At 40.8% G+C, this 14,182-nt stretch overlaps 1 protein-coding gene across 2 annotated transcripts; it reads left to right on the top strand.

Moving 5' to 3' along the window:
• Positions 1 to 560: 560 nt before the first annotated feature.
• On the top strand, positions 561 to 14,161 carry LOC124274396 (cell division cycle-associated protein 7-like). 2 transcript variants are annotated; one of them, XR_006897929.1, is made up of 10 exons: positions 561 to 654; positions 3,789 to 3,854; positions 4,580 to 4,636; positions 5,795 to 5,968; positions 7,517 to 7,600; positions 8,306 to 8,434; positions 10,133 to 10,219; positions 11,101 to 11,164; positions 12,408 to 12,544; positions 13,870 to 14,161. XR_006897929.1 is itself a non-coding variant. In XM_046709780.1 (10 exons), exons 1-10 carry the CDS (start codon positions 643 to 645, stop codon positions 13,880 to 13,882), a joined length of 825 nt encoding a protein of 274 aa, XP_046565736.1. In that variant the 5' UTR covers positions 561 to 642; the 3' UTR covers positions 13,883 to 14,161. The 2 variants fall into 2 exon arrangements, 1 of the variants encoding a protein (XP_046565736.1); XM_046709780.1 differs by having other exon boundaries at positions 11,101 to 11,168; positions 12,410 to 12,544.
• The last annotated feature ends 21 nt before the right edge of the window (positions 14,162 to 14,182 follow it).

Below are 14,182 nucleotides of genomic sequence, written 5' to 3'. Positions count from 1 at the left end.
TAGCTGGACTTCCCCATTTGATGCAAAGAGAGCTAGAGTAAAGTCAATAGCATTTACAAATGCTTTTTATGAGATTTACTTTTTTTCAGTTTACATGTCCCCGTAGAGATTCCATAGACGAGAACGTACGTTACTGACCTCATATCAGATCTCATGAAGATAAAGGCATGAGGATTTTGAAGTCACTGTCCATTTTATAGAAAATACTTGTGGAAACCCTGTTTGTCGACGCTTTGTCGTCAATGCGATATGAGATCATTTTGTAATTAAATGTCAAACTGGTGAGTGTCAGAATAACCTACCAACCTCGAATTGTCTGCTTAGTTTGAGCAGAGACCATATAATAGATATTATATGGTCTCTGGTTTGAGTTAAACATCGATTGAAGTATGGTTCGGGAAATTCATTTGGCTAATTTTCTAAAATTTGAGAAAAAGCGCAGACTGGTTTTTGTTTCGAGAAATCGGCGCCAGTGTTCGTAAAGTACAGCTTTTGTTGACTTGGTTAAATATCACCAGTTGTTATACAAGTAGTTCGTGTATATTTCATCTACACTGCGCAGGCGCGTAAGAAAACCCCGCCAAACTCGTTCCACGTGGGTGATTCAGTGAACGAGTGTAACGTAATAACTGGTGTTCAGTCATGGCACAGCTGGTAAGAAAAAGCGTTTTTATGCACAGAATTTGTAAATTGTCTATTCGTGTGGTTATTTTCAAGTTTGCGCCCTATGGTATTAAATTTTCTTCAAATATGCATCCACACTGAAACCCGACCCACAATTCTACTGTGTTGTCAATGTGTTGATTGGTTTTGCAGTCGATATATCGTGAAAAATATATGTTTTTAAATTGGGAATCTTTTATAATCAGAAGCAATGCCCATGTGACTATCATCAATAAATATGTGAATGGTATATTGGCCGGTTAGGAAAAAGTACTTTCACTACGACTCGAAACAAAAGCCATCGTCATATGGCGGGAATAAATGTCAACTCGCGGGAAGTGAGTGAAAGGAATCGGAAATGCGCTCTGACTGTGTCAAAAGTTGACATCTCTAATTAACAAATAGCGACAATATATAAAACGGGTTTTCATACATAATCAGGATAAACAATAAGCCGAACACCAAATTTGGGCAAAAGTTCCCCCATCCCAAATAATAGCAGTGATAAGTCTACAATTTTTAGCGAGTGAGTCCTGGGACTCGCTCAGTTGAAAAGTAATGAGTCCTTTTGAAATTTTTGTGAGTCCCTCAAACTATACATACATACATACTAACATTTGTATAGCGCCAATGTCCAGCTCAGAAAGAAAAATATCAGCTTGTTAAACATTATTGCTACTACATATCATTCACCATTTGAAAGGTCTAATCCTAGCTACCTGTTTATAAATATAAAATTTATCTTTTATCATATTATTCACATAATGCAACTACAACTTAAATCAGTTAATTTAAATGAAAATGCAAGCTTACACAATTATAATGTCCGGATAAACCACAAAGGAAGCAAAAAATTCGTCGATTTTTTTCCATTTTTAACATGTCATAATATCCCCTTACCTTTTTCTTTTCTTTTTTTCATTTTTATGTAATTGGAAAATTATTATAAAAAGATTTCTCAAATAATATGTATGGTCGGAGACCTATTTCCTGTTAACAGTGCCTTTCCGCTAGGTAACGTGATACAACAGTAGAAAATACCTCCGTTTTCGAAGCTCCGTATGAATAACATGCAAGGCGTTTCGTTTGATGGCGGCTGTTGTTCTAAAGCTCGGAACATCAACAATATCACTGTACCCTTGCCAAGAGTATTTTCACAGTTGTAAGAAGCGATTTTATTGGATAAAGATTGGTTTCTAATGACGTTTTTTCGCCACAGTCTGCCATAAAGGTCGTGATTGGTCGAAATCATGCATGTGACCCTAAGGCAGCCAATCATATTAAAGCAATGGATACCTTCCTCGTAAACAAAAACTTATAGATTCAGACGGAAGTTTTGGGTAAAATCATGGTATTCTGAACGTGTTACGCACAAAATCACCACCTATACGTATATTATGGAACTTAGTGGACGTATCGGCTAGAATCCACTTTACCAGGCGCAGCTCTCGCTGCTCCATTTACGATCCTTAGGGTTAGGCACCCTTTACGATCCTTAGGGTTTAGGGTTAGGCACCCTTTACGATCCTGATCCTTAGGGTTAGGGAACCCCAGCAGCACTTATTAATCGGGGAAAAGTGCACCCGGTAAAGTGCAGTACTCCCCCGAGCGCTAAGTTCGAGGCGATGAAAGCCGAGAGGTCTCTTGAATTACACTACTTGATCGCTCAATAAAGATGGAAATAGTAAGTTATCATGAATGTTTGACAACTTTTATGACTAATATGAGTACTGTTGTTGATTTTATTCTTCAGTTTATTCAATTTGTTTAATTATTTCCACGAAACATTGTTACTTTGCTGTTTGACAACTTTGATATGGACTCGCTGCCGAAGCATCTGTCCGAGAAAGCATGTATGATCAGTGAATATGTATGCATCCACGGGACGCACATGTAAAATATTTGTGCGTCCTTTCAAATTTTCATGCGTATATTACGCAGGACGCGCAGGTAGATTTATCCCTGTAATAGTTATGAATATGTACTAAAATTATTAACAAAACTTGATACAACAATTACTAAAGAACTCACAAAATGACTAAAGTCCAAAATTTAAGTTAGGTTTTGAGTTAGGGTTGGGGGAACGGAAGGAACTCTTTCCTTAATTTGATAAGTCAGGGTGGTGGGGTAGCCTAGTGGTTGAAGCATTGGCTCACCATGCCCGAAGACCCGGGCTCGAATCTCCACATGGGTACAATGTGTGAAGCCCATTTCTGGTGTTACCTGCCGTGATGTTGCTGGAATATTGCTAAAAGCGGCGTAAAACCAAACTCAGTCAGTGATAATATGTCATTATCAGCTACAGGTTTTTATATCAGCTACAGGAGAGCCGCGATGCGGTCCTATACAGCCAATATTTGGGTGTAATATTGCGAGACTGGATGGTGGGGTAGCCTAGTGATTAAAGCGTTTGCTCGTCAGGCCAAAGGCCCAACTAGGTTCGATTCCTCATATGGGCACTAAGGCTGTAACGATTCACTCGCATATTCACTGAATCGAACCGTGGCCCTTCATGAATTCAATTCGTTATTCGTGGTCACCAGAACCGAATATTAACGAATATTTACAATGTTTTTTAAGGGAGCATGTTTTACTTGAACCCTTATGTCTTTTCCAAAGTGAGATATGCAAGAATGGAACATGTACTAGCATTGCAGTAGTGCAAGTCATGTTAGTTTGCCAAGACTGCACATGGTACTGTCGACTATAACTATTACATACCAAATTTGAGTGTCATGAGATCACTGGTTATTGCTGTGACAAATCAAAACTGTCAACATGGACGTTCCATAAAGTGCATCAATCACTTAACTACAATATTATATTCGTGAATAATCATTCGTATTCGTTACCCAAAATTCATGATACGTATCATATTCGCCACATAGTGTATTCATTGCAGCCCTAATGGGCACAATGTGTGAAGCTCATTTCTTGTGTCCCCTCTGTGATGTTGGTGGAATATTGTGTACAACACTACTCTCTCACTCTCTTGGTTACTGTAAATATTGCCGAATCTTGGTTAGGGACACTGGCAGTGTGATTCCTGATCTCTTATATTGTTATTACGTCAAGTTTACATTCAAGTTAGATCACTGGTCTGATATTTATTTGTTCTCTTTCAGGCAAAGAAGTTGGTGTCTGAATATGAAGCTCTACGCAACAAGAATTTGGCCGACAACCAGGCTGTGGTGAGGATTTTGTTTTATAATGTTCCTAAACATGGCATCTGTAGTGTGATGTTTCCATGTAAGTGTTGAATAATGGCCAAAATGGCCACCAGTTTCTGATAAGCACGATCATGATAACATTGACCTCAAAGGTATGGGTCAGCACCATAGGCACCCGACTCTGATATATTTATGAGCATGACCTATATATATATATATGATATAAGAAAGGTGTGTCAGTAAATCGAAACAAAATGGCGGCTCGGGTTCGGTCTGACCCGCTTCCATCGCTTTGACCGTTGAATAAACTGCACAATTTATACTCAGTTGACCTCTGTAAAGTACCTTGCTTATCACAAACCTGATAATTTTATTCCCATTTAAAGCTTTCAATAATTTTGCCATCCTTTCTCGGACAAAGTCAGGACATATGCCAGGAAGTAAACAAATCTCGGGCTACAGACCTGCACCGAATAGTAGAACGAGTCTCTGATTGGATAGCATCTTCTATTATTCCCACCTCTTTTAACGTGCAACTATATTATCCAATCAGAGACTCGCTCTACTATTTGGTGCAGGTCTGTTGCCTTAGATTTGTTTACTTACGGGCATAAGACAGAAGCCGTGTTACGATTCTTTACGGAGAACGCTGTGGCGGGGATATTGATGATCATGTCTTCTTGTTTAGAAAACCTTTAGATTTTGTTTTTCAAAAACCTATGCAATGTTTTTCTTTTCTTTTGCAGTTGGCTAAATTGATGGAAGATTTAAAGAAAAGCTTTCCGCAAAAACCTCCACCAAGGGTAAGTTAATGTAGACAACATGAGACATCATCAAGGAATCTGATCTTTATGTATCGATGCATATTATACACTGCTTACAGAGAAGACACCTGAAATAAACGAAGAAGCAATCAACATCTTAACTCATTGCAAAAATTTATTTACATCTGCTCAGGCGTTTAAATACAACCCGAATGGCAGCTAATGTCCGAGGTTGTCCATGCTGGAAGTTCTGTTCAGATACTTCTTGTGGTTTAGTAGAGCTGAACAATATTTAACTGATAAGGCCGATAAAGTGAAAAGGGCTCTATGGCTGTAAATGTTTGATGTTGTTTTGAATGGATTTTCCCATTTCATTCAAATGTTTTTCTTTCTCCTTTTGAAAGAATATTTGTCTCCTGAACAAATGCTAACACTTGAAGGAATGGTGTAAATCCAGCTAGGGTCCATGCAGGTAACAAAAGTACTGTAAGTCCCCATGGTCCCTAGTATGGTGACATATATCTTCAGTTGCTGGCGTCCCATAGCTCATTTTTATATTGTATTGTTCTCTTTGATATCGTTTTAAGATGACAAGCTAGTTTTACTTTAATATCTGTGATACACTCGTAGTTTTACTGTTCATCGACATGTTTTTCTTTCCATTTTTTGTTTTTTTTATATATATAATTGTTCTCACAATATGGCTGAAATATTGCAGCTGTAAATATTAACTCGCTCACTTGAATGGGATTGTTAAAATATTTTGGAATTAAACTGAACTTCGAATGGAAATTCCTGGGGGTTTTTTTATGAGTTGCTCTTTTTCCCCTCTCTTTTATCAAAAAGGCAGGAACAGACCCTTGATCATTTTTGGTAATCATTTCATCTCTATTGTGACCATCTCTTTGGTGTAGTGGTTATAGTGTCTGTCTAGAGAGCGATCCCCGACCAAAAGATGTTAAAATTTGGTACTTGTTGGTCCCTGCCTGGGACTCGGCGTTAATGGGTCCAACAAGGACTGGTCGGCTCGGTGTCAGTATAATGTGTGTGAGTGGGGTATTCATGCTTAACTGTGGTATGGTGTCTCAGTGAGCTGCCACACATACACACGCATGCATGTCGTCATATGAGTGACATATTCTTGAGTGCAACGTTAAACCCCATTTCACCTCACCTGGTCTCTATTGTATTATGTAGAAACCACGTACCTCGAGGAAGAGCATCAGTGAAGGTCCCATTAGACGGAACCCGTCTCGCCATGCCAGGAGTACTTTCAGTCTGGACCCTCCCCGCACTCGAGCACGCAGGGGGTCAGTGTCATCAACAGTGTCTTCTGCATCCTCTTCAACATCACCTTCATCGTCGCCAGAGGTGAGAGCAAATTGAGGTCTTATACATACCATGTCGACTATCAATGGGTTGTGGGAATAGTGTTGCAGAACATGTTTCCAGTTGTGGATTGGATGGTCAGATTACAGAACTTGACAGATGATTTTCCTTGTGTTCATAATACATCACTTGTTTAGTCCTAGGCCAAATGCTAGAAAATTCCCCATCTTTTAGGATCTCTCAGCAGCGGTAAAAGTGTTCTCCAGTAATTAGTATGACACCTTTCACCCTCCAGGAATTCTTGATATGGAATTAGCCACTAAATGTATCAGGTTACTAAAAACAAACACGGTTTACCCCACTGTTGAAACAGTGTCCACATGTTCATAGACCAACTGCATGAGTGTTAACCACATGGTCAAATGGACGGCGACAAGCGCTGGTGTTCAACATGGTCAAGATATGCAGTATGGGTGATAAAGATGGGTCTAACATTACCAACATATAACCTGATTTAATGCTACCTCGACAGGAGTATACCGGTACTTGCAATGTCCATCAGTGTATTGTCTGGTTCAGATTTGATTGATTACTGACTGGCTGGCTTTTGTAGCTAAAATATTGATTGCATGTTAGCTGTTATTAAAGGGGAAATTATGAATATTGATTCAGTAATGTGAGACACACGGCATTTCCTAGTACATCTGGACTCCATCTGATGGAGTGAGAATATACGCTGAAACATTGTGTTCCTCAGGGCGGTGGGGTAGCCTAGTGGTTAAAGTGTTGGCTCGTCAAGCCGAAGACCCGGGTTCGATTCTCCACATGGGCACAATGTGTGAAGCCCATTTCTGGTGTCCCCCGCCGTGATTTTGCTGGAATATTGCTCAAAGCATTCTCTTCCCACAGAGGTTACTCCTGTCATATCTTCCTACATAACCTCTGTTCTAATACGGCCATATTTCCCGGTTCTCATAAAATCCCCTAGTGGCAAAAGATCGCAACACGAATTATCTCCCTTCTTTCTATCCAATTAGAACACGTGTTACATCGACTTAGATTCAACTTGACTAACACAAGCAAATGTGAGGCCACAAATATCCCCCATATGCCGGGGACTTGTGTTGATGTTACATACAAGACGTTTAATGGCTAGCTTGTCCGTTGTCAACGAGGGCGATGGAGACACTACTGATCCGCCATAACATGACTGAGTTCTGTCTAGAAGAAACGTTTGCGCATCGCGCAGGGGAAGAGGTTTAGTTTTCTCGAAGTATACGGAAATTACCGAGGCCTTGCGAATGATCACTTTTGAAACAACGTCGCTGATTGCACAACTAAATCTGATTACCTCCAATCACGAGTCTTGAACGCTCACACCATGAAAGGGCCGTATTAGAACAGAGGTTACGTAGGAAGATATGATAGGAGTAACCTCTGTGGGAAGAGAATGTGCTCAAAGCGGCGTAAAACTAAACTCAGTCAGTCAGTCATTGTGTTCCTCATGTTAAAGAAGTTGACATCCATACATTTCTCCTTCATGTGTATCACTTCTAAATGCTATTTAAAGACCTGAAATGTTCTTTACAGAAAATGGTTGTGAGGTTTGGCTTTTTCCGCAAAGCAGATCGTCTGGATGGCGACAGTGATGAGGTGGATTCCAATATGGACGAGGTTGGTATGATTATAGTGTCTTGTGTTGTAATCCGACAGAGGAGTTGCGGATGCAAGTCTTTTATCTGTTAAGGGTGCTGTGTACAAAACAACCTCAGCAATATGGCTACCTTAAGTCTCTGTTAAGGTATGGGAGTTACAGTCACTTAAACGCAAAGACTACCTTAAGTCTTAAGGTACAGGGGTGGAAATAACCCATTGCCCGGCGTCCAACTCCAGTGTTTTTTCTGTCGGGCAAGCAAATTTGTATATCACACTGTAACGTGTCCAGTTGACTTTCCAATGTTAATTATGTTGTTTATTTAAAAAATCAACAAGAAAACAGCTGGTATAGTGTAAAAATTATTAGGGCAAGTGATTTTACATGTGCCACTGTACCGGAGTACACTAGCAATTATAAAGTTATTTCCACCCCTGAGGTCTGAGAGTTAGTCGCCTTATCGCTAAGACCACCTAAGTTTGTGTTAAGGTATGGGAGTTACAGTCACCTTAGTGGTAAGATCGCTGGGCCTATGGCCAACAGAACTATTTTGATTAGTTTTTAGGTACACAGGTAAATTGTAGATTTTATCATCAATTAGTAAATGATTGCGATTCCTTTAACAAGAGGTAATCCTGCAGTTTTCAACACCTTGGTATTATCAGTAATTATCATGATTTGAATCACAACTTGTCGATGTTCTTTCATGTGACCTTAACTTTCAGGATGAGCTCCCGGCTCCTGTGAGGAGGCCTCGAATTGTTGTCGAGGAGAAAGCAGCAGAAGACATCACTGATGAAGACCTTGACCTTGTAGCCAATTTCGTCAGTGATAAGAAGTATGATAGTTACTATGTAAGTAAGGGAAATCAAACACCTGTCTGAAAAATAATTCAATGAATTTCTGAGTAGTCATACTGTAAAAATATTGAAAAGTTCCTTACTGTCACATACTTTCAAACTGTATCATCAGAGAATGGATGACACTGTCGTCTAGGGCTCTGTGCAGAGTTGTGATCAGGAATACGATCAGGCTGTGATGGGGTGACTGGTGTCCCCTGCTGTGATATTGCTGAAAGTGGCATAAAACTGTACTTCCTCACTCACGCTACTTGGTGCGATCAACACATACCGTCATTTACTGCCTCTGTGGTCTAGTCAATAGACTGCCAAGTGGTTGATCCCCGCCGCAAAGGGGAATGTGGGACTATGTATTCAGTGGCGTCCGTATGTATGTCCCGATTCTTGTTAACGCGATATCTCATAAACTGCTGTACCCAATGTATTCAAATTTGGTGACAGCCTACATTAGGGGATTACGCAGACACCAGTCCATTTGGGTGACCTTGACATTATTTTCAAGGTCACCTAGACACTTTGACCACTTTTCAAACTAATTCAACGCGATATCTCATAAAACATTGCACCCAATGTTTTCAGTAATGTCGACAGCCTACATTGCGTTATTATGCAAGCACCAGTCATTTCAGGCATTTTGTGTGTGACGCCACACTCAGCAATATTCCAGCTATATAGCGGCGATCTGTAAATAATTGCGTCTGGACCAGACAATCCAGTGATCAACAGCAGGAGCATCGATCTACGCAATTAGGAACAGATGACATGTGTCAACCAAGTCAGCGAGCCTGACCACCCGATCCTGTTAGTCGCCTCTTACTACAAGCATGGGTTACTGAAGATCAATATTCTAACCTGGATCTTCAAAGGTTTCTTAATGAGAGACAGTACCAGATGGTTTTTCTTGTCATGTCTTGTGCTAGGTGGTAAGAAGATAAAAGAGGAAATGGTCTTCTAATTAGTGGTGGTCCGAATAATTGAAATAATCGAAGATTGATCGCAGTGACCAAACGACCAAGCAATCGATCACATTTTCTCATAATCGAACATAAACGATTTTGGAACTACTGTTTTAGTCTTTGAAATACTTGACAATGGAACATATCGTTGAAGTGTCAGGGCCTGAAAACGTGTTTAATTCTTAGAAAACTCACTTCACTAACTGAAAAGCCATGACTGAATATTTCTTGAAGACTCCGGGAAGTTTATGTTCATGACATATTAGTCATCACCTTAAAGTAACAAGTTGCATCATGTTATAAATATCTGCAATAACAACCTGGATAGGAATATCTGAAAAATGATGCTAACCGATTTTTTTCGATGATTGTTCGTTGGTAATGAAACAATCATCAATTGTGAGATTTCAACCAATTCCCAACACTACTTCTAATAGTCAGAATACTGTGTCAGAGTATCCATGGTACAGTGTATTCAACCCCAGTAGTCCTCACCTGAGGTGCTGTGATTTAATCATGATTGCAGCAATAACTTGACAAATCTGCTGGCGAGGTTTGTCATGATTGATGGCGTATATAACTTCGCCTTTTTGGTTTTCATAATATTTAACCATGGGATGTAGCTGTAATATATCAATGTGGCATAATGCCAATAACCAAATTGAAAATGTTTTATATTACCCTGGTAATGAAGTTGCCTGGGATCTACAGTGTGAGTCCCTTGTTGTACCTGCAGGGTTCGTCGTGTCACCAGTGTAGACAGAAGACGCAGGACATGAAGACAGTGTGCAGGTCTGGCAAGTGTTTCGGAGTCCGAGGACAGGTATTTATTTAAATTTCAGTCAGTATTTGTTGAACTGAAATGTGTTTCCACTGTGGTATTTACGCTTTCACAACTTGAGAATTACATGATCAGGACATGGGTGTCTCAGTGGTGCCTCAGTGGTGCCAGACCCATCAATTAGCAGTGCAGTCTGTCAGAACACCAGTATGAATCCCAGTTCACCACGGTTAGGATTGTAATTTTTTGTTATCATCCAGACTTGGACTTCACATCTTCCCTTCCCAAGTCAGTTCTGACTGGAATAGTGCTGGGAACCCTGTGAATGTTTCCAGTTTCAACATACCTCATCTAAACTCGCCCTCATGTACGATCAGGCCAGAACTGTGTAATTGTGTACTCTGTTATAGTGAGTTGTGTTAATGGGGCAGTGGGGTAGCCTAGTGGTTAAAGCGTTTGCTCGTCACGCCGAAGATCTGGGTTTGATTCCCCACATGGGTACAATGTGTGAAGTCCATTTGTGGTCTCCCCCCGCCGTAATATTGCTAAAAGCGGCGCAAAACCGTACTCCCCAATTTGGACGATAGATTGACAATTGGCATGAAGATTCAAGTGATTATAATGTGACTGCTAGGTGATTGTGTGAGGTGGGTTGAAACTGGAAACGTTGCAATGAATGAGACGGGATAAGTATCATGAAAATACTATTTATTATGAAACTTCCCAAGTTATATCAGCACTATGCTTGTGATGAGTTCCTCTCACGCTATGTTGACATCCTGTGACGTGGCATGACTGGAACGCTGTCACGCAGTAAGAAGCTTCCTTAACATTGATATCTTGTCATCAGAGACAGTTGTATTCCACATTGGTTTGATCAGTTGGTACAGCCCTTATTGGACTTCAAGCATGTTCTGTTTCAGTTTTGTGGCCCTTGTCTCAGGAATAGATATGGGGAAGATGCTAAAGAAGCGTTAAAAAAACCCTGTAAGTAAACGTCTTTTTGAAACTTTTGTTTAGCTGATCAATTTTCAACTGAGTAACGACCCGTGAAGATCCGGGGTAGAATGTGCTTGCCATAAAAAGGCGACTATCTTGTCGTAAGAGGCGACTAACGGGATCGGGTGGTCAGTTTCGCTGACTTGGTTGACACATGTCATCGGTTCCCAATTGCGCAGATCGATACTCATGCTGTTGATCACTGGATTGTCTGGTCCAGACTCGATTATTTACAGACCGCCGCCATATAGCTGGAATATTGCTGAGTGGGGCGTAAAACTAAACTCACTCACTCAACTGAGTAACCTGTTGGCCAATGCTTGATGTGGTTGCCTGATGTGGTGACCTGTTGCCTGATGTGGTGACCAATGTTGTTACTTGTTGCCTGACGTGGTGACCCGTTGCCTGACGTGGTGACATGGTGCCAGATGTGGTAAACAATGTAATGGCCCGTTGTTGCCCGATGTGCTGACCAATGTGGTGACCAATGTGGTGACCTGTTGCTTGATGTGGTGACCTGTTGCCCAGTGTAGTGACCTGTTGTCTGATGTGGTGCCCAATATGGTGACCTGTTGCTCGATGTCCTTACCTGTTGCCCGATGTGGTGCCCAATGTGGTGACCTGTTGCCCGATGTCTTAATCTGTTGTGTTGACAAGTCACCAGTGTGTCTCCTCCTGATAATTTCAGGGATTTACCTCTAGTCCTGTATTTCGGTGTTCGGGCTCCTTGAACATAAACAAACATTGAGGGTACATCAGCCCATGTCCCCCTCGAGACCAGTGAACAACTTATATTGTATACATGCTGCCAATATGGAGCGGGGATATTGCAGTCAGGCCCCAGAAAGCAAACAGGCAAAAAACAATACAAGCTGTCACAATCTGCTTGATGTGTTGTTGAGTTCATGATTAAACATGTTAACTCGCATGTCCAATCAGCCCCTAACTCTTGGGAAAGCCTAGTGGTTAAAGGTCGACACACTGACGACTCTGGTTCGATTCCCCACATGGGTACAGTGCATTGTCGTAAGAGGTGACTAATGGGATCATGTTTTGAGACTCACTGACTTGCTTGACACATGTCATCAAATCCCTATTGCATAGGCCGATGCTCATGCTGTTGATCACTGGAATTATTTACAGACCTCGGCCATGCAGCTGTAATATTGTTAGGTGCGGTGTTATACAAACCGACCAAATCACTCAGTATGTGCATTACTTTCCCCTTCAGAGTTGGATGTGTCCCCCGTGCAGAGGTATCTGCAACTGTAGTTTTTGTCGAAAGAAGGCTGGCAAGTCCTGCACTGGGATCCTCATCCATCTAGCCAGGGAGAATGGTTTCAGTGATGTCAACGCTTATTTACAAAGGTGAGGAGGAAGGAACTATTTCCAGACAGACAGACAGATATTTATTCAGTATAAAGGCCACTGGCCCAAAATACAAACATATTGACATATAAATTCTGCGCATTGTACAAAATATGTTATAAAACCATGGAAAATTTATATAAATTTCTTAGTTATTACTCCTGTCAATAATTGGCTGGACCTTATATAAATATAAGGAAATCTTTCTCAACTGACTGAAGTCTTGAGCTGATATTAAGTTAACAAATGTAGCATCATAATTACACATAGATATGCCCAGTATATTATGCTGCAACTGATGATATTGTTCACAGATTAATAATATATGTTCTTCATTCCCAATGTAATACTTCCCTTGTGTTAAACAATACTGGCACAACCTGTCTCCATACAATGTAGAGGAGTATCTTCCCTTATTAACAGCAATTCTAAAGTTACGACATCTAAATCTGGCTAAAACAACCTTAAACTGTAATGGTAAGGATGACATAAGATATGTTTCAACTTGTAAAAGAGATTTAAACTTTTTGTATAAAAAAGAATCTGACAAATTATTATCTTGCATATGCCATTCCTGCTTAAGGTTATCAGTTATTTTTGGTTCCAAGTTTCACATTTTGTGATGTGAAAGTTGACATAATGAGGTTTGCGGCGTGTGATTGTGATATCATCTGCTTACAACATGGATGGCTGCTCATGCTGTCAACCACTGGTTTATATGACGCTAAGCATCGGACCCGTGAAGATCCATGTTAGAATTTGAGTAATTCAGTAACTCATGCTTTTTGTAAGAGGCAACTAATGGGATCTGGTGGTCAGGCTCGCCAACTTGGTTACACAAGTCATCGTGTCCCAATTGCGAAGAGAGATGCTCATGCTGTTAGTCACTGGATTGTCTGCGGAGTGAAACTTAACTCACACACTTACTCATTCACTTTAAGCATCCTGCTTATGTGAAAAACATAGTGCCCCAAACTGAAAAAATCTGTTAGTCTCAGTGGCGGTGGTGTAGCTCACCATGCTGGTAGCCTGGATCAACCACATGGGTACAGTGTGTTAAGGCCTTTTCTAGTGTCCCCTTGTCATGATGTATTGCTGGAATGTTGCCGAAAGCAGTGTAAAACCCGACATACAACATATGTCAGTCACAGGTTTTGATCTTAGTGTCAGCCCTAGTCTGCTTAAATAGAGTTTTTGGAACACTGTTAATTGCTGTGTAAAGCTTTCTCTCACTTACGTCTCCCTGTACCAGTTGGATGTGTTACAGAACCATTCTTTGTCTCGTCATTCCAACAAACAACTTAACATGTGCCTATCTGTTCCAGTTTCAGGAAGTAACACTCAACTCACAAGAAGGCAAGGTGGTAAAGAGGCAGCTACGATGGTTTCTGCATCTGAAAAGGCAGCTGCGATGGTTTCTACATCTGAAAAGGCAGCTGCGATGGTTTCTACATCTGAAAAGGCAGCTGCGATAGTTTTTACATCTGAAAAGGCAGCTACAATCGATTTCTGCATATGAAAACGCAGCTTCGATGATTTCTGCATCTGAAGACGCAGCTTCGATGGTTTCTGCATCTGAAGACGCAGCTTCAATGGTTTCTGCATCTGAAGACGCAGCTGCGAAGCTTCGATGGTTTC

Source organism: Haliotis rubra, unplaced genomic scaffold (genome assembly GCF_003918875.1).
Source record: "Haliotis rubra isolate DU_JTF1 unplaced genomic scaffold, ASM391887v1 Scf104, whole genome shotgun sequence".
Taxonomy (NCBI): domain Eukaryota; kingdom Metazoa; phylum Mollusca; class Gastropoda; order Lepetellida; family Haliotidae; genus Haliotis; species Haliotis rubra.
The sequence above is the reverse complement of the archived record's forward strand: the minus strand, read 5'-3'. Positions and strand labels throughout refer to the sequence as shown.

Bases quoted from the DNA above. Each gene is read 5' to 3' on its own strand.
- LOC124274396 (XM_046709780.1), top strand. The intron at 7,601-8,305 runs GTTGGTATGATT...CTTAACTTTCAG, and splicing joins TGGATTCCAATATGGACGAG to GATGAGCTCCCGGCTCCTGT. The intron at 10,220-11,100 runs GTATTTATTTAA...GTTCTGTTTCAG, and splicing joins GTTTCGGAGTCCGAGGACAG to TTTTGTGGCCCTTGTCTCAG.